Source organism: Phodopus roborovskii, unplaced genomic scaffold, assembly GCF_943737965.1.
Source record: "Phodopus roborovskii unplaced genomic scaffold, PHOROB, whole genome shotgun sequence".
NCBI lineage: Eukaryota > Metazoa > Chordata > Mammalia > Rodentia > Cricetidae > Phodopus > Phodopus roborovskii.
In genome coordinates, this window is record NW_026126541.1 from 2,187,800 (window position 1) to 2,206,762 (window position 18,963).

At 46.3% G+C, this 18,963-nt stretch overlaps 2 protein-coding genes across 4 annotated transcripts in view; one reads left to right on the forward strand and one right to left on the reverse strand.

The window, feature by feature from the left end:
* Positions 1–15,126, forward strand: part of Shtn1 (shootin 1) — a 104,464-nt gene extending 89,338 nt beyond the window's left edge. For 2 of the 3 annotated variants that reach the window (XM_051199669.1, XM_051199668.1), the window contains exon 17: positions 13,277–15,126. In XM_051199669.1, the coding sequence (XP_051055626.1) occupies positions 13,277–13,499 (223 nt within the window). In that variant the 3' untranslated portion in view covers positions 13,500–15,126. The remainder of the gene's footprint in view (positions 1–13,276) is intronic. The other variant, XM_051199670.1, reaches the window with a different exon arrangement.
* Positions 15,127–17,701: 2,575 nt separating this feature from the next.
* Eno4 (enolase 4) overlaps positions 17,702–18,963 on the reverse strand; it is a 30,746-nt gene continuing 29,484 nt past the window's right edge. The window contains exon 14 of the mRNA XM_051199786.1: positions 17,702–17,978. Coding sequence (XP_051055743.1) covers positions 17,836–17,978 — 143 coding nt within the window. The 3' untranslated portion in view covers positions 17,702–17,835. The remainder of the gene's footprint in view (positions 17,979–18,963) is intronic.

An 18,963-nucleotide genomic window follows, 5' to 3' on the forward strand; every position in this document is an offset into this window, starting at 1 on the left:
GATCGGTGTGTTGACAGAGGGACGTTAGAAGCCAGGAAGGCCGATGTGCAACTCAATTTATTTCTCATCTTGCTTGTTCAATGGCTGCTTAAGAGACGCGCTGCAACTTAATTTATCTACTTAAAGCACTAATCTAAGTATTATTGTGTGTGGCTGTATTAACGTTTAAACTTTGTAACCCAACGCTTGTGACTCCCGTTCTTGAGTTTTTTAACTGAGATAACCGGCGCCGCGTATTTTCACATTTGCGCTCCTTTAGAAAGGAAGAATGTCCTTTCCTCAAACCCACTGCTTCGGTACAGCTAGGCCAGACGCGCTTAAGAATTCTGCACATATGCAGGCCAGTTATTCACTTCCATTCTCTTACGCTTCAACTTGGCTTTGAAAAAAAAGACAGGCTTAACTACAGGTTCTACAGGTGAAACCCATGTTATCAGCCAGTGACCAAGAGGCTGTTAGGAATCAGAGGGTTTTATTTTGTTTGGGGCTTTGACGCATTAAGTTCATTCAGTTATTCGGAACCCTGTGTGGCTGTAGCCACCTTGCCTTACCTCATAGTCTTTCTTGAGCAAGCGGGACACTTACAGAAGAGGTCGTGTGTGCGTGTGCGTGTGAGTGTGCGCATGTGTGCGTGTGAGTGTGCACATGTGTGCGTGTGAGTGTGCATGCGTGCTGCGTGTGCGTGCGTGCGTGCGTGTGTGTGTGTGTGTGTGTGTGTGTGTGTGTGTGTGTGTTCAGTAGGCACATGCCAATGTGTCTGTGTGGAAGTCAGAAGACAAGCCCAGGTGTCAGTCGTCACCTTCCACCTTGTGTGAGGCAGGCTGTCTTGTTCATTCCTGCCTACAACAGGCTGTCTGGGCTGCAAGTGTCAAGGGATTCTGACCTCAAGTTAGCACAGAGTGCTGGCATTACAGATGCGCACAACGGAGCCCAGCTTTCCAGAGGCTGTGGGCACCCAAACTTGGGTTCGCATACTTGTGCAACAAGCATTTTACCCAGCCCCTCGCTGCTTTTTTTAGGTTAGAATTTAGAGTGATGCCTTTCACTGCGACATTTTTCTACAGACCTGTCTCTGTACTTCTTTCCGTTAGTTAGCGTGTTTTTGCACTCTAGTAACTGACCCTTCATCTTGATGGGTGGCATCACCGCCGTGGCGTTTCAAGTGAGCGGCACAATCGGCTTTTGACAGGAATCAAGGGTAAGGGAGGATGTCAATCTTAGTGGCCTCTAATACATACGGTTGATCGCTCCAAGTTGCACGAGTTGCACACGTGCACAATATGCACACACATGTGCATGCGTCACTGTGGCCGAGATACCCTCCCCTCTCTTTCTCCTTTTACTTTAGCTATTTTTGACCAGGTCTAATTGCACTTACAGCCACATGCTCACACCGCCTACCCTGGGGCACTACTCACTTCACCAAGAATGTCCCTCTCTGATGAGTCCTGCAAGGCAAGGTCCTGGAAACCTGTCTGGGGTGCTGGAGGATGAAGAAGGGAAAGATACGTGGGTGGAGAAGCTGGTATAGGGTGGGTTGTGTGAGCTTTGATGGAGGAGACCAGCTATTCAAAACCTGAAACTCAGCTTGCTTATGGTTTGTTACATGCAGCATAGGGGAGGTGTTGGCTAGGACCATGGGACGTGTCTGTAGACAGGAGTCTCAGGCTGTAGGCACTTGGGAGGAGGAAGCTGCAATTGATAGGTTTGGCACACACTTGCCAACATTCCCACTTAGAGGAAGGATTTACTATCCCTCTGGCCTTTACTCTAGGGTCTGAGGCATTGGTTCTTGACATGGCCATGGCCATAATAAGAGTATAATACTTTCACTCAGAACTTAAATTGTTCTTTACACTCAAGGATACCTCAACTCTCCACACTTCCCCCATCGGTACAAACAAGGCTAGCATACCCCTCACAGCCTGAGTTTTTCCTCTAGGGACCATCATCTCAAGGTAACCTCCCTGACCACTTTCATCATCTTGAATGTCTGTAATGAGTTAGTAATTATTCTGGGACCTCCCTCTATGCTAAGAGGTAAAGAGCGAACTCAGCAAATGCAAGCGTCAACCTTCAGATTTTTACTTCTGTACTCTTTTCTGCTAACACAGCTAAAGTGGAGTCAGCTTCCTTGACTGGAGCTAATCAACAAGTGGGGTGTTCAGCATCAAAAGGAAAAAAATTCCACATTGTAGAATTGTGTAAAGAAGCTGTCTCCTGGCAGCTGTAACACCTCAGAATAGGCTAACCAAGTATCGTAAGGTCGGCAAGCCAAAACTGCCAGCTTCTGCTTCTGCTTTGTGTTCAGTTTAAGCCTGCAAACGCAGAGATTAGTGAGGAAACTTGATCGTTTTTCTAATGCAGACCTTTCCTAGACCCGTCCGTGGTGGCAAAGACCATCTCGTCATTTCCAAGACCTGAGCTCTGTGTCAGGTGTCAGTCAAGGGTCTTTGATGTACCTCTTTACCCCTTACGGTCGCTGTCATTATGGTTCTGGCAAGTGGCTTAATCTATGACGTAAGTTTCCTCATGAGTAAACTGAGTGCAGTGATACCTACTTAGTAGGGCTGACATGTAGATTAGGTGACTAATGGACTATGTTTGAGTTAAAATTCTATTGCCTGGATAATAGATAATCAAGGCCAAAGGTGATATAGGAAGCTAAGTTTGTGGTCTTTGGCCACCAGCTGACCAAGTAATGTTGGTCAAGTCATTGAACTTCTCTAGGTTTACCTTCTTTTTATGTTTCTTCCAAACGAAACTTGAAGTCAGTATATTAGACACGGCCCTGAATCTTCTCCATCTCTAAGACCTCACTCAGTATCCCCTAACAAACATCATCATTTGGAAAATGTTCACGGTTAGGAAAGGAACAAAAAAATACAAACCTGTTTTCTGTGACATGCTTTATAATACATTATAAGATTTATTCTAAAACACAAATCCAGAAAGACAAAATAATAGGTTTTTTAAACACTGCAGCAGAACTTACACATCCAAATGAAAATGATTGGTCTTTTATGGTAATACCAGGGTTTCATCTACCCAGCCCAGCCCTATTACTACTGTTCCAAAGGCTTTTGGGTCCATTTGGTTTAGAGATCCCTGGCCATGGAGGAAGGAACTGGCAGCACTTTCTGTTTATTCAGGTTAGGGAAAGGAGGTGAGAAGTAGGAACAGCTTCAGAGACCCTCGACTGGTCCACTGAGGGAAGTAATGTCAGTAGCATCAACAACAACAGCAGCAACAAAAAACAATTCGTTTTAATTACCACTATACGATTAACATGTGTCTCCAAAACTTTAGCCTTGGCTTTGGGTCCCAGCTTTTTGAATAACCAGCATCTGTACACTGGTGCTGATATGCACCTTTTTTTTTTGTTCATTCAACCACATGAATAGGAGAGACAGCATACTACATTACTACAGTTAGGCTGCGGCCTTTATTCACTGCTTGGGTTTCCGGTGGGGGGCATAGGTCAGTATTTCAGACAAAGAAGCGTAAGTTCAACAGTAAATATGAAATCCCCAAATACTCCTCCTTAATGCTGTGCAGGCTGTCCCAAACATTTTAACTTTGTGCCCACAAATTGTGTAACACTCCCATGCTCTCAATGGGAACGTGTGCACTGAACTAGAAAAACATTGTTTTGCAGAATGCCCACAGCACTCTGTCATGAGTGTGCCTTAGCTAATATTTCCTCTTCCTCCTCTTCATCAACAGGTATTCACACTAAAATAATACACCGAGAGGAATGTTCCCAATCCTTAGTAGGCGGGGTGTACGTGTGGACAGACGGAGACTATGGTAGTGAACCAATTTTCCAGTTCCAGGGCCAGGGACTCTGGTATTTGCTTCCATAATGTGCAGTCATTTTTACTGTTTCTCACCAACATTGACCAAGGTGTTTCCATGTACTCTTTTAATCTTCCCAAGCCTATAGAATGGACATTATTCCCATTTTGTTTACGAGCAAAACAGAGGCTTCAATGGAGTACATGAATCGCCCCAAATTATGCTTCTTCTTAATAGTTGGGTCAGACAACTCTAAATCCTTTCTGCAAAGCTCATCTGCTTCAAACCCTGAGAGACAGCACTTGGTGTATTAAGAGCTTAGGGGAGAGAGGAGACTGACGTAAGTAAGATGTCCCTTGCAGGAGGAGGAGGCTCTGCTGTGAAATCACTCCTGGGGCTGCTTCTCTGAGCTTACGTTCTCATGGGGCGCATCAGCTCTTCTTTTGTGTTTCCTGTTGTATTGTCTTCCTGATCCATCCTGAGCAATGGGAAGGTCCTGGAGATTCCTACAAGCACAAAGCATTCCGAAATGGTCACTCTGGTTAGCGAGTAGCCTTGAAGAACAATTGGGAAGAAATTATTTTAATTTCCCCATACCTCTAATACTCAAATTAAGGGGCTTTCTTCAAGATAAACTTTGGAAATTGGCCTATCACAAAACCAGCTCTCTCTCTCTCTCTCTCTCTCTCTCTCTCTCTCTCTCTCTCTCTCTGTGTGTGTGTGTGTGTGTGTGTGTGTGTGTGTGTGTGTGTGTTGGTACATGTGCCTGCAGAGGCCAGTGAAGGATGCAGAACATCTCCTACCACTCTCCACTTAACTACTTAAGATATGGTTCCTCCTTGAACCAGAAACTCACAGTTTTGACCAGGCCAGTCATCCTGGGCCTGGAACCTTGCTAAATAGCCTAAAGCAGTCATGTCCACTTGCTTACCTGAGTGCAAAGGATTTGAACTCGGGTCCTCAGGATTGCACAACCATTTCCCCAACCTTCGTTTACAAACTTGCTAGGAACATTGCCTTCTTTCAAGTCAAATACATTATACATTGGGTATGTCTGACTCTGAGCATGGGACCAGAAAGAAATGTTAGTAAATGGCAATATGAAGCTATTTGTGGATTCTCAACTCTCTAGAACATTCAGTCACCACCACCACCATTACCATCATCATTATTTTGTTGGGGGTTTCTTTGTGTAGCCCCCGAATGCTGAGCTTAAAGGCGAGGAACCCCACTGCCCAGCTGGTCGTTATTTTCGGTTTATGCTTTTTGCCTTTTTGGAAGTTTGGTGTGGGTATGAAGTATATGGTGATGGATATGTGTGTGTGTCACGTGTACAGCTGTGGTAGGTGTCAGGGCAGGAGAGAAAAGTGGGTCTTCAATGTGGAGAGAAAGCTGAGCAGATCTCACAGGTCTCTACCCCACAGACCAAGCAGGGGTGTGAGCCAGCGTCTCCTGCCGCCACCATTTTGCTTTTTATCTCTGAAGCAGCCTCGTCTGGAAGTGGCTCTGCTGGTCTGAACTGGGCTTTGCCCGTCCATGAATTACTTCCCAGACAGAGAATACCCTCCAGTGAGCTGCAATTAAACAACGTGATCGGCCCCAAGATGACTCTTAATTTGCAACTTTACACTAAAGTTAAGAGCCACACGGAAAGGAACTCAAATCCCACTAGATGGAGTGATAGGCGGCGATTTCCCAGAGTGCCCCTCTTCTCTTGGTCGTTTTAAGTGTGGTTCCTAGAGACTCTTCCAGCCAACACATTCCTAACACATCCTGCTCTTCTGAGCCCCAGACCCTCCCCATGCTGAAAGCGTTGAGTTATTTTAAATATCCCTTTGAGCCACCAGGCAGGCAGTCAGCTTGCTTTTTTTGTTTGGGAGGTTCAACACAGGTCTCTTTCTGCCCTTGGAGAAAAGAAAAAAAAAAAAAAAAAAAAAAAAAGAAAAAAGAAAACCACAAAACCCATGTAGCAATTATAGAACTTCAATTTCAATAGAAAAGCATCCTTTTCTAGTGAAACCTTTTTTTAAATTTTAATTTACATTTAATTTCCTGGTCTGTGGTATCTCTAAATACCTATGACATTTGGTCACATACAGATATATTCTAGCAAGAGTTTGTCTTGTATTTTCTGAATAGAGAGGGGTAGCTGATAGAAGAGAAATTTTAGATGTCTTTTGGTTGTTGTGACCAGTCAGACCTTTTCATGACAGGAAAAAAAAAAAAAAAAATCTAATTGCCTTTCAAGTTTTTAATTAAAAATTGGGTTGATTTTTTTTTTTTTTTTTTAAATCATTGTTTGACCTCTAACTCATCTCTTCAGTTTTGTTACTTCCGGTGTGGAACTGATGTATACAAATGAAATGGAAAAGTACTGTTTCCACAATTAGAGAGTTTGAGCCTTTGAAATTTGTTCTCAAATAGACACTTCTGTTCTTAAACTTACTTTCAGGGCAATTTTGCATGAAGTCTTCCTAACACTGGTCTCAGCAGAATACGCCTTCATTTGCTGACCATGTAGCCATTTTCTCGGAGAGGCTTGGGTCAACCTTTAATCGGATGGAGGCCAGGGAGGCCAGGGTGAAAGAGTGTGCTTTTTTTCTTGTTACTTTCAGTCCTCTATTTCCTCATCATTTCCTCTTTGTGTGTGTGTGTGTGTGTCTGTCTGTCTGTCTGTCTGTCTGTCTGTCTGTCTGTCTGTCTGTCTGTGTAGGCTCTGCATTGCAGAGGACAGGGAGGAAGGCACCTTCCCTGTACTTAGCAAACATTTATTTCTGAGAAGAGTCTACTGGTAGAATGAGCCCCATGGACGTCCTGCTTAATCTGATGCTCTTATACAATTAAAGGATTTGCTGGGCGCTCAGCTGTAATCTTAGCACTGCTGAATTGTGTACGTACACTGCAGGAAACGGCTCTGTTCCACAGAGCAAGACCACAATGGAGCCCCGTGTGCGCTGGTACATGGACAATTAAGTTTTAACAACAAAATTAGCCCAACAACTGGATGCTCTGGAAGCTAAGATTCCCCCAACTTGGTCTTTTCTTCTTCCCCCCACCAGGAGTTATCCTGTGGGCTGCTGGAAAGCTAGCAGCCAGTATTGTCTCAGTATTGCAAGGGGCTGTAGACAGCAACTTCTTCCAGATTAATTGTTCAGGATGTATTACACCTAGTGAAAAAAATGACTGGTAAAATACCGTTGAGTAAATCTCAAAATTACTGTTAAAGTGCTGCTGAGTAATTCTCCATTCTCTCAAAGAATTAATTGCCTCTTAATGTTTGCTTCCAGTTACAAGGGCTCTGATTTTACAGGACTTTGTCTAAAATGTATCATTTCTGCAAATTGCCTTTGGTACTTTGTAGATATTTAAAAGCTGTTTCTTAGCAGTGTTTATGTTTCCTTTTATTTGTGCTTCATGGGGAAGAGTGAAGTTTTGTTTTGTTTTGTTTTGATTGAAAGAAAAATAACTCCCAAAATTGGAAAAGCAATTTCAGATCCTGGGATAAACCCACTGAACTTCTTAAATCAGATAAAACACATTTCGCTGGAAATATACTTTATCATGTTATGGAAGTATACAGTGATATAAGGTGACAGAATTCCTTGTGACTCCTGTATAAAAGTATGATGTATAAAATGTAGGAACACTTAAAAATACATACACACACACACACACACACGTATGAAAATGCATGTTGTGCACAGCTCACTTTAAACACTTTAAAGGAGCTCATGTTCGTTCTGGTGACTTCTATGGAAGACTGTGTGTCTTTTTTAAACACATTTCTTGTAAATAACACTTAGTATTTAAATACCTGGGATCTAAATAAATTTTCATAGTGACTAAAAGCTATGCAAAATTATAAAACGAAACAAAACAAAAAATAGCTTAAAAAACAACAACAACAACAACAACCAAGCAGCCAAAGAAAAGTCTCACACATTACAAAAAGTGTTTTGTAATGAGTTCATGAGATGCCTACAGGGCTTTACCAGTGAGGGCTGTACAGGTTCAGAACCTACCAGTTGTCCTGTGCTAGCTGACACTAGCAGAATAAACAAGCTGTTGTAGCCTTGAAGGGACCACTGTGGACTGGGACATAAACTGCATGGCAGTTAAAAAAACTAAAGGGAAATGTTCTGAATGTGGGCATGGGGGTCTTTCCCTAGTTATTGTTACCTGTGACAAAAGGAACTGGCTAATCCGGACGCAAGGAACACTTTTTTTGTACTTTGAAAGTAAATCTGTCTCCCTGCAAGTAAAAGCAGAGTCAAAAATGACAGACTGACACATATAAAATACAATTTTCAAAAAGTACACAAAGCCAAAATTATTGAGCTTTGTTCTGCCTCCAGCTATGCAAGTAACCGAGACTTACTAGTAATTAGAAATTCTCGGCGTATGTTTAGGATGTGATGTTTTTGAAGTTTTGGACTGTTGCAGGAAGAACAAGAGTTTTTGGGAGAAAAAGAAACAATGAACATCATCGTCAGTAACGCTACTTCCCTTTCTGCTCTGCTGTGTGTAGGGATGGGAAGGTTGGGGGAGTGGGGTGGGCAAGACTTCTTTTTATGCTGGGGAAATAGAAACTGACTTCCTCTTTGGAGTTTTCCCAGAAAACTACTTTATGAAGACAAATTTTAAATCTTTCCATTTTTCCATCCTTGAAGGTGGTAAATATGATTGTGGTTTTATCCGTTTTTATTGTAAATGAAACAGAGTTCAGACCGGCCGCTGCATGCACGTCATTTGTTGGATGGCTGCCACCGACTAATGCAGACGCCCCACTGGGAGACCAGAGAAGCCTTACACTGTGATTCACCGGATTGTGTTAAATAGTCCAGCTGTTGCGATTTGAAAGATAGTTACCTCGGAAGTGAAATAGAAATGAACTTGGCATTTATGCCTCAAACCATTTTTATACTGTTTGGCAATCAGCTTTTCAGAGGTAGCATTTTATAAAATAACTCTCACCGCTTAAAGGTTTCACTCACTGTAATGTTCAAAATGTCCACCTTTATATTATCAGTAAAATTAAGCTTGAGCGATATTCGGGATTTGCATGAAATGCTCCCCCCCCTTCATTTCCTGAGCTTTGATTGTATTCAATTGAGCTCAGAACCGCACCGATTAGGGGCTCTTTGGGGCATTAGTTAATTTGAATTGCAGCCGAAATGTTAGCTAGAATGTTGTTGAATATAATTGGGATGTGGAAAGTTGATTTTGAAAGGAATGTCATTGAATGCAAACAATGACTGGCTTTTTTGGGGGGTGGGGTGCACAGAGATTGCTTCTGTTCTGTCTCCTGTGACACAGCCAGAGAAATCACCGAATCCCTTTACCAAGTTCAGCTTTGCTGAAACTGTTCACAGCAGCTCTGACTCTTCTCACTCACAGCAGTGTGGTTTGGAGTCAGGTCTTTCCTTTTGCCAGCAACTGGGTGGTCTCACCTGCCAGAGTCCCCTGCTTTGACTCTCCTGCAGTCAGAGGACAGCGGCTGTCAGTCATAAAAGGAGCTGCAGATCGGGAACATCTCGAATCCCAGCTTTTCCTTGGTGTTTTTGTTTTTGTCTTGAACACTCCATCCAGAATGATCTCTGGATGCGGTCTAGTGGAGAAATCCTGGCAAAGAGTCTGCAGTTTGGGCCCCAAGGCAACTGGTGAAGGCTCTGTGGGAGTGGATGGGTCTCTCTGCTTGCTCTCCTGGAGTAAGCATCTGACAGGGGAGGGACAGACAGACTCACATAGCCTTCCTCACCCTCTGCGACTCAGCAGCTTTGTTTTCCCTGATTCTGCTTCCCCAGGATGAATGCGTCTTCATTGCTTATCCGGGGCCCCCTCCTTAGGTGCTGCATTCAAGTAGGAAGTGGACAGTGACGGTGCACTCTGACCTCTGTGCACTGCTGCTTGAGCTTTGGGGATTTGAGAAGCTTCCGGTTCAGACATCTAGACTCTGGCCCTGCGTGTGCGGCAGGGTTCTCACTCAGCGCTGTCCCTTGCGGACAGAGGACTGGACTATATTACTTGCTTTGTTGTTGCTGCTGTGATAAACATCCTCTAAGGGAGAAAGGACTGATTATGGCTCCGTGTGAGAGTACAGTTAGTCCATCGTGGCAGGGAAGGCGTGGCAGCTGGGGGCGTGGGGCGGCTATCTCACTCAGTTCAGGACCCAAGCCCAGGGAATGGCGCCGCCCACATTCCCCCCACTTGGATTCACCGACTCTTAAGTCCTCGCCAGCACACTCAGAGGCCTGTCTGCCTCTTAATTGAGTCTGGATCCTATCAAGCTAAGCATCAATGGCATCGTGGAGACAGAGAGAGAATGTGATGTACCCCTGGGGAGGAAGGCTTCTTGCTCTGCAGCGAGCTCTGGGAAGCTCCACAAGGGAGCCGAGGAAGGACGTAAGGACATCAGACTACGGAGTGCAGCTCCAGGGGTGGACTCTGCCCTTGCTGACCTGAAAGTTATTGGTGGAAACAGTGGAAATAAACTAGTGTTTTAAAAATGTCCACAATTAGCCTGTGCCACCGACGGTGTATTTGGAAAATAGCCCGGTGCAGGAAGGAGGCAGCTCAGACTCCCACACAGGCTCTGCTGCTCTCTCTCTCTCTCTCTCTCTCTCTCTCTCTCTCTCTCTCTCTCTCTCTCTCTCTCTCTCTCTCTCTGTCTCTCTCTCTCTACCTAGCCCCATCTCCATCTAGAAAGTGGATGGATGACTAGCCTCATCCCTTTCTCTCTTGCCCTGGGGTTCCCAGAAAGTACCACTGTGACTAGTACCTACTGTGCCTAGTCCGATGAGAGTCAACCATGGGATTCTCAGGCTGGCTTGCTCGAGGACAGGTAAAGTGGCAGAGACTAACTGCCCCAGAAGCAGTTTCAACCCAACAACCCCAAGGTATCTAAGTGTTCAGCCCAATCAGCCTGTGTGTTGCTGCCACAGGACACTGAGAGCGGTTCCTGGAAATGTCTAATGCCCAGCTGAGGAAGACAGCTTGTGCTAGGAGCCGCTAACCATCCTTCGCCTGCAGATACACAGGGCCACGAAGGCACCCACAGTAGTTCGCAGCAGCAACGAAGGTCGGTATGGGCTGATGGGAGTCACTCCCTCCAAATGGCAAAATGAGGCTGCAACCTTTGCATGCTTCCAGCAGACTGGCTGCCTGACCGCAGCCGGCTCACAAGCAAGCTGGTGAAGCTAACTGGAGTTGGCCTGAAGGCTGCCTGTGGCTTTCCCCCCCCCCCCCCCCGCCGCCCCAATCCCTCTGGTTGGCCATGAGAGAAATGCACATGAGCTATATCTTTTTTTTTTGTAACCCCGAGAGGGTTATGTGTAGCAGGCTCTGGGGTAGCTTATGAAGGGCATGATATGCTAACTCACCTAAGTGGCGTGTGGCAGCGGCTGGCCTGTGGACCCATCCTGCAGTTCCTCCCAGCTTCTCCAGCTTGCCCACCTCCCAGCTCGGATGCATGTGCAGTTCCAAGTGCTAGGGCTCAGCTTGTCCTGCAGGGCTGCTGCATTTCTACTTTGTCCTCAGCCTCTGCCAGTTTACAGCTGGCCTGCCTACCAGCTGTCAGAACACCCAACTTCATGCATAGAGATGGCAGACGCCCACAGACTACCCGATAGTGTCCTTTGTTGCCTGGTGTCTAATTCCTGCAGCAGCTCTTATCAGTGTCTCTGCTTTCGTGATAATGAGCTATAAGATGTTGCCTGGACCAGAGAAAGCCTGAACAGGTACTATCAAGGAAACACACCCCATCTCTAGGACATAGTAACGGGTTTCATTGTGTCCTAGTGACAGGCGTTTCGAGAACTGTTTCATTGGCAAAGGTACAAGGACAATGCCAGCTGGGCATTGGTGGCGTACACCTTTAATCCCAGCACTGGGGCGGCAGAGGCAGACCGGTCTCTGTGAGTTCGAGGCCAGCCTGGTCTACAGAGCTCCAAAGCAACTCAGAAAAGCCCTGTCTGGGGGAAAAAAAATAAAAGAACTGTGTCATCATGGTCTCTCTTCTCTCCATTCCTGAGGGTCTCTTTCCTTCCACCACCTCCCAAGGAAGACAATGCTGTGTGGTGATCACACAGTGTGGTGGCCAAGCCATGTCTTTAATATGACTTGAGAATGAATCCCAAGCATCTGGATAAAGCATGTAGGGATGAGCATGGCTGTTGTGACCTTGTGAGGAGGTTGTGCAGGGCCACCTTCCACAATGGCTTCTTCTGTTTCCATGGATAGAAGAGACCTCCAGCTCTACTCTCGCCAAAGTTTTCTCTCTAGCTTGCTACTATTTGTTTGTTTACACGTGATTTGCAATAGGTGCTAGAGATAGAATCTTGGACAAGACTATTCAGTCCTTGCCCCATATGTTATCAGAGAAACAAGCAAGAAGCAAGTCCCTGAACGGAGAAGCCAGTAGCTCAGAGCTGACCTTTGAGAGGTCAGGGCAGTGGAAATGGGTGCTGAAAGGCCGAGCAGTGAGCAGACACTAGGCATCACACAATATGTGGGCCTGCTCATGCTTCTCTGGAGTGACAGAGTCTTGTCCTGGAATCGGCCCGGAGGACGGCCTGAGAGTGTTAGTTAGAGCTGCCATCATTCCTCTAGAAAAGCTCTGCGGCCCAAAGCGCCCAGGGCAGGTGCTGACCACGACTTCCGAGAGGACTCGGGCCCACAGCCTGGCACATGGCAAGTGGCTATGTTTGAGGGACACCTCTGTTCCCACAAGGAAGCATCACCTGCCTGGTGTGAAAGACCTCGCTCGGAAGGGAGGCCAACTTCTGAGGGGAAACAGAACAAGGTGAGCCGCTTCTCAAGAACCACGGTCTTCCTGACCAGAAGAATTTCTCCGGGGCTGGAGCTTTCTCCTGGAGATTTCCATCAGCCCTTTTCTTGGCCTACCTCCTGAGGCCAGGACTGCTTCCTGGGTGGTAATGGCTGTGGTGGGTACAGCCGGCTGCCCGTCTCATCTGCCCATCACTGAGCCGGGGTGATCCCCAAGTCTCTCTCCATGCAGCCTCTCACAGCTAAAGCTGCAAACAGCTGCACTGGGCATGAGAGGGAGTGCTGGGCTGGCTGGGCTCCAGTAGCTGAGCAAGGGGGTAATGGTAGGACAGGGCTGGTGTGCGTAGTGTTTGGGAGTGCACAGTGAGCCAGGGGCTCTGGATTTCCTGAGTGGAGAATGTGATTGAGCAGGTAGGTGCAGTTGGCCTTTTACTACCTCTGTAGTTAACTGCTTTGACTGTTTCTGCCTTCTCTTTTCTGGCCTTCTGCTCCTGTTACATAATCTGATAGCTGCTTCTTCCTCTTTTTTTTTTTTTTTTTTTTTTTTTTAATGGCTTGCATCTCAAAGAGACTACACATGCTATGCATGTTGGTTAGACTTTGGACTTTTGTTGCTATTTTCCTGAACCCAAGAATCTGAAAGTCCAGTGTTTTCTCTGCTTAGTTATTTTTCTGTTCAACTCTCTTCTTTCAGGCCTCCCAGTAAAGGTGGATGCAGGAGACAATGTGTGGGCAGTGAGGAGCAAGCCGAGCCAGTTGTAATTCTAGATCCTGTTTCCACACATGAACCCCAAACCAAAGACCAGGCTGCTGAAAAAGACCCAACTCAGTGCAAGGAGGGAGGAGGTGAAATGCAACCGGAACACAAAGAAGACGGCAGTAGGAAAACGGGAGAGATGGGCAGTTCCAACTGCTGATCTGAAGCCGGAGGCTGGCATGTTTTTGCGAGTCTTTCTTTGTTATTAATTAAGCACACGGTTCATTTGGGTGTACTGTCTAGGACTGTCGGACAATCCTTTGCTCTGGCCACACACTTCTTTGTTGGTATCACTTTGTAAGTAGCGATTATAAGCATAAGTAAGCTGTTTAGCAACATGCATCTTCTGGGTAGTTTTTGATCTTTACAGGGGTAAGGGTTCTTTCTGGTTTCTATATGAAGTATGACTTCCTCGGGAAGGTGGCAGGAAACTCAGATGTTGTCATTGTAGGGAGTGTGCAGACTACTCTTCAAATTTAGTCATGCTGAAATTCAAGTGGTTGCCAGTAATTGGGTAAATGGAGGCCACCAAACTTAAAAATACTTAAAAATGATCTTAAGAGGCACCCTTTAATCTAACTTTTTTCTATGTGCAGCCCTAGCACCAGGGAGACTTAGGCAGGAGGATCGTTGGAGCCTGGACTTCAGTTTGGGTCACATTGCAAGACTCTATCTAAAGAAAAGTCCCCAAAGGAGCTTCTGTTTGGGTCTGGCCATTTGATGGGGAAACCGAAACAGGCAGCACCTCTATTTTGTGGGTGCACTGAGACCGCCCACAGTGTAGGGTTTCAGAGGTGGCATCCAGCTTCAAGGTCTCTGAGTTGTTACTTTGTGAAATGCATGCAGGTGCCTAAGGCTTGCCAAGGACTTCAGGAGTAATGATGGGTTGCTGAGAATTGAAACAGAGTTTAAAAGGAACACCTCAGTAAACCATACTTTCTGTTCCACGAGTTAACTGTGTTTCCCATACACTCATGTGGTGCAGGTACCATATTTTACTCCAGTTCATATGCACAGCAAAGATAAGCAACAAGCACACATTTTTTTTTTCTTGCTTCACTGCAGTTCTGTATTACATGAGTCCTTTTTTTGTTTTGTTTTGTTTCATTTTTTTTTAGAGGAAATTAAGTGGCAGTTTCTAAAAAGTACAATGTTTCAGACTACCATAGTGAATAAATAGAAATGTAATCAGGGATTTAAAAAAAAAAAAAACACACACAACTTATGCAGGTTTTCAAAGTTGATTGTTTCAAAATTGGTGTTTATTTAAAATAAGTGGTAATGTACTTGAATGCACTTTTTATGATAATGATTCAGTAATGGTAATTTTACTATTAAAGAAAGTGAAAGGCTTAGTTTTGTTAGCATGACTCAGCATGTAGCTGTCAGGTGCTCTGCACCTAAGGGCAAAAGAAAATGATAGTAACAATTGCAGTAGTTGTGTCCTATTGTATTTTTGCACGTGTGCTGCTAGTGTAGGCTTGAGGAGGTGGGGGGGGGCAGATGGAGCACTTCCTCAATTTGAAGACAATTCTCTTCCAGTAGGTTCACTAGGCTTGACTGTTTCTATGTTCCTTCAGCACCGATTTTATCACTCGCTATCAGTTCACTCATGGGGAATTAAAACGTGATTTGTTTTTTTTTTTTTTTTAACTGTGTGTTTCCATAACTGAATGATATGCTAACTACGAATGGATTAATTTGTTTAGATGGGTTCTGTTATGCTGTGATTTGAGCTCTACTCAACACAACACATTAAAGGAGACACAACAACAGTTTCTCACTAAGGGTCAGTTGTGGTTATTGACGTGTTGGAGCTCTCTAACCCAGAGGGATGCTTTAGTAGGATCCTGCTTCTTATACGCAAGGCAAACCTTCTGCTACTGTCCCACCTCCCCAGCCCCAGGCTGAGCCAATCTTGCCCCTCGTCTGTAGAAAAGTGATTTGAGCAGGTGACATCAGTGGGCTTCATGAGGCAGCTCACCTTGAGCGTTCTCTTCCATGCTTCTGGGATCTGCCACCAGGTTGCTGCTGTGCATCTTACACACATCTAGGCATATGAAAATAGGCCAGCCACCTTTCTGTATTATTTCATCGCACAGATAGATCCACAGAATGGCAGGGTTTAAAAGCACAGGAGTTAACTGCTGGGTGAAACATGCTGGCTGGCCCAGCTGTCTGTCCGTACCTGGTGCTTTGCAAACATCTTTGCCTTTCATACTTCTAAAAATGTGCTTTCTGTCCCTGTGACCACACAGCCTTGCAACTGACTGTGATACACGCTCGTCCTATGTAGTTTTTCTAGTTTCACCTCAGCTCTAAGGTTCTGCCTTTTGCCAGGGTGACTGACAGCTGGTAGAGCGGGCGGTGCGTTGTATCTCCAAGGTGAGCTCTTGGATGTGTGCACAGGAAGTCTTCTTCTGTGTATTCGACTCTCATGGTCTTCCCGGTTGGGAGGGACCACATCTCTCTTTTCTCTAGCAGGACAATTATTCTGTTTTGGGTCTCTGCTGTAGCTCTCTCAACTGCCTCTGACACTTGTAAAGAGGCATGGGGGGGGGGGCTTTGTGCTGTCCAGTCTCCTCTGCTGGGGGAGAAAGGACATCACTCAAATGCCCACAGCCTCAATGTCTGAGCAAGTCCCATACAAACTCCCATCACAGTTGGAAGCTTTCCAGCCTGTGGCATCTGCTTGACGGGAGTCACAGGGGCCACCAGCACCCAGCAGGGAGGGGTGTGCTATGGCTTCGCCCAGTACCTCCTTCCTTACTTTCATGGACAGCGAGAGGGTTGTGGCATGGGGAAGGTCAACATGACCATGGATCATCCTTCCAGACTGCTTTAGGCTGTGTATTGGGCAAGTGGTAGCAAAGGCCCACAGTGTTCGAATCACTTCCTCCAGGGAGTAACATGAGCAGCTGTAGAGGATGGGTGGCCCATTTGTCACCGCTAAGCGAGCCCCGGGAAGGCTTCCTCTCCATCTCACGCTTTCCCATCTCAGTCACTTTTAATCTAGGCTATGGCTAACTCCTTCCATCTCCTTATAGGTAATATATGCATTCTATAAGCAAGGAAAGGAAGGAAAGACGTATGTGAATAAGAAAATGAATAAGTAATAATTAGAGGCCGGCGCTTAACCCTCTAAGTCCCTAGCCACTGGTGCACAGTCCTTGGGTGAGGCTAACGTGAGCAGTGTGCAATCTTGGCTGACATTAAGGGACTGACCTGGTTATTACTTAACTCTGGTTTCATTGATTAGACGTATATCCATTGTAAGGTATGCTCACATCGTGTGTGTGTGTGTGTGTGTGTGTGTGTGTGTGTGTGTGTGTGTGTGTGTAACTGCTAGGGCCAGGTGAACACCTTTGTCTTATCCATCCTGACTCTAAAAATAGATTTTCCTTTCAATTTTTTCTGCCCCAGTGTTTGTTGATAAGTGGGGGTGGGGAGGAGAGAAGGTTGCCACCACAAACTGTGACACATCTTCCCAAGCTTGGAGTGATGCTAACCAGTCCCCCAGGCCATGCTTCAAAAAGAGTCTGCCACTGGGCCCATCTCAAATCGCAGTGCTGAGGGGAGGGGCTGGTTCTCCTGTGAGGACATGATGATCCCTTGGTCACTCTCTTCAAAGCAGACTCTTTTAAAAACCCAACTGAAATAGTTCTGCTACCGGCCATGCTATGCTCTCTGTGCCTGAGTGTGTACTTTGGTCCTCCGGGACTCTCAAAGGGGTGCATGTGTCTCCACCACGGACCTGCCGTCCTCTCCTCTTTAACCACTTGCTGCCCCTTCTTCATGCTGTGGCAAAAATAAAGGGGGCACGGAACAACGGTAACGGTCAGGACCTTCATTTAAGAGTGTGCTTATTATTAAGTTGTACACACCTTTGTTCCAGGAAGGACCTAAGGAGGAAAATAATACAGGAGCGACGAAAACACGAGGGAGAGAGGGCATTGGGCAACCAAGTGTAGGAAGCTGAGCCAAAAGTGCTGCAGGGGACAGACACAGGTGCCCCTGCCCCCCATGCACGTGGCTGGGGACGACGGAAACCACTTGAAGCTGGCAGAGGTCCTCACAGAATGGACCTGCTTGTGCCTGCAGCTCTGTGCATGCTGCCTGTGCGCGCAGCACTGAGAGCTGTTCAGGGAGACAGTCTTTTGGTTCTAGAGGTGTTCCGATTTGCGAGGGGTAGGTAAGCTGCATGGCTGGGTGTGGGCCTGGCATTGGAATGTATCGGGTTCTGATGAAGTAGACAGTGGTGCCTGTGCCCCCGGGGCAGTGTGATGGCTGTAAAATAAAGCTCGCAGGACTCCGGATAAAACCGCCAGGGGTATATTTTATCCAACAGTGAAATGGAAAGAATAAAGAGTGCCCAAGTTAGCAGAGTTAAGAGTAGAGCCAGCGTGATGTGGGCGGACAGACGTACATCACGTCACGTCACACCAGCTAGACAACGCCTTTGGGGTTGTGTGCCCTGGAGCCCAGCCCCGCGGGGTTCATGTTTTAGCTGATTCCTCCACCTCTGTGGGGAACATGGAGTCCAGGGGCCCAAGAGTTTCCTCGGCCATCGTGGCGGTAGCCTCCTGGGTCTTTTCAGCGTCCTCTTGAAAGGAGGAGAAATTGTGTTCCTCACTGAAACCTATTTAAGAAGCCAAAAAGAGAAAAGTTCACGGTCCTGATTCCCATGTGTGTATCAACGCCACACCCATCCAGAAAGGTTCCAGACGCCCACAACAGCCTGTCACTTGCTCCCTTCTGATTGTGTTACACCTACTGTGACGTTCAGGACATTGGTGTATACCAGCAAAGCCCAGCCCTGCACATGAATACGAACGAGTACCAACTACCCCAGGGGAAACCAAGGCACACAGGGGCTGTCCCAGGCAGAACCTCATGCAATAATGACCATATTGCAGTGGCTGACATTTTGCCAAGATTGCCTCCTCAACAGTGGGAGTAGAGTTATTTATTTTTGCTAATTTGGGGTGTTCTTGGTATCCATCTAACAGCTTTCGGGAAATCCATTCTAGAATGCCAGAGGCACCCTGGCCTAGCACTTCAGAAGGGGCTGGGCCTTGGGTCTACCAGGGTTCTGAAGCAGCAGTTTCTCGGGGACTGGAAACAGGAGAGGTCTTTGAAGGCCCCACAAAGCAGAATGACAGAAGATGACCTGATACTTCCAACAATATGTAATTCAGCCTACTGGGGAGGACGAACCATTGTATCACCCAGGAAACAACACAGGCTAAGCTTTGGACTGCCTTCAGAAGTGAGTATTTAGTAAACTCTCCAACAGGGACACAAGAAGTTCCCCGTGCAGATTTACAAAGTTTGGGTTTCATAAACGGTCGGTTGCTTTCGTGTGTGTGTCTGTGTGTGTGTGTGTGTGTGTGTGTCTGTGTCTGTGTGTGTCTGTGTGTGTGGGGGTGAGTGTATGTGTGTGGTTGTATGTGTGTGGGGTGTGTGTGGTGGGTGTGGGTGTATGTGTGTGTGTGGTGTGTGTGTGAATGTATGTGGGGGAGTGTATGTGTGTGGGTGTATGTGTGTGTGGTGTGTCTCTGTGGGGTGTGTGTGACTGCGTGTGTATGTGTGGTGTGTGTGTGGTGTGTGTGGTGTGTGTCTGT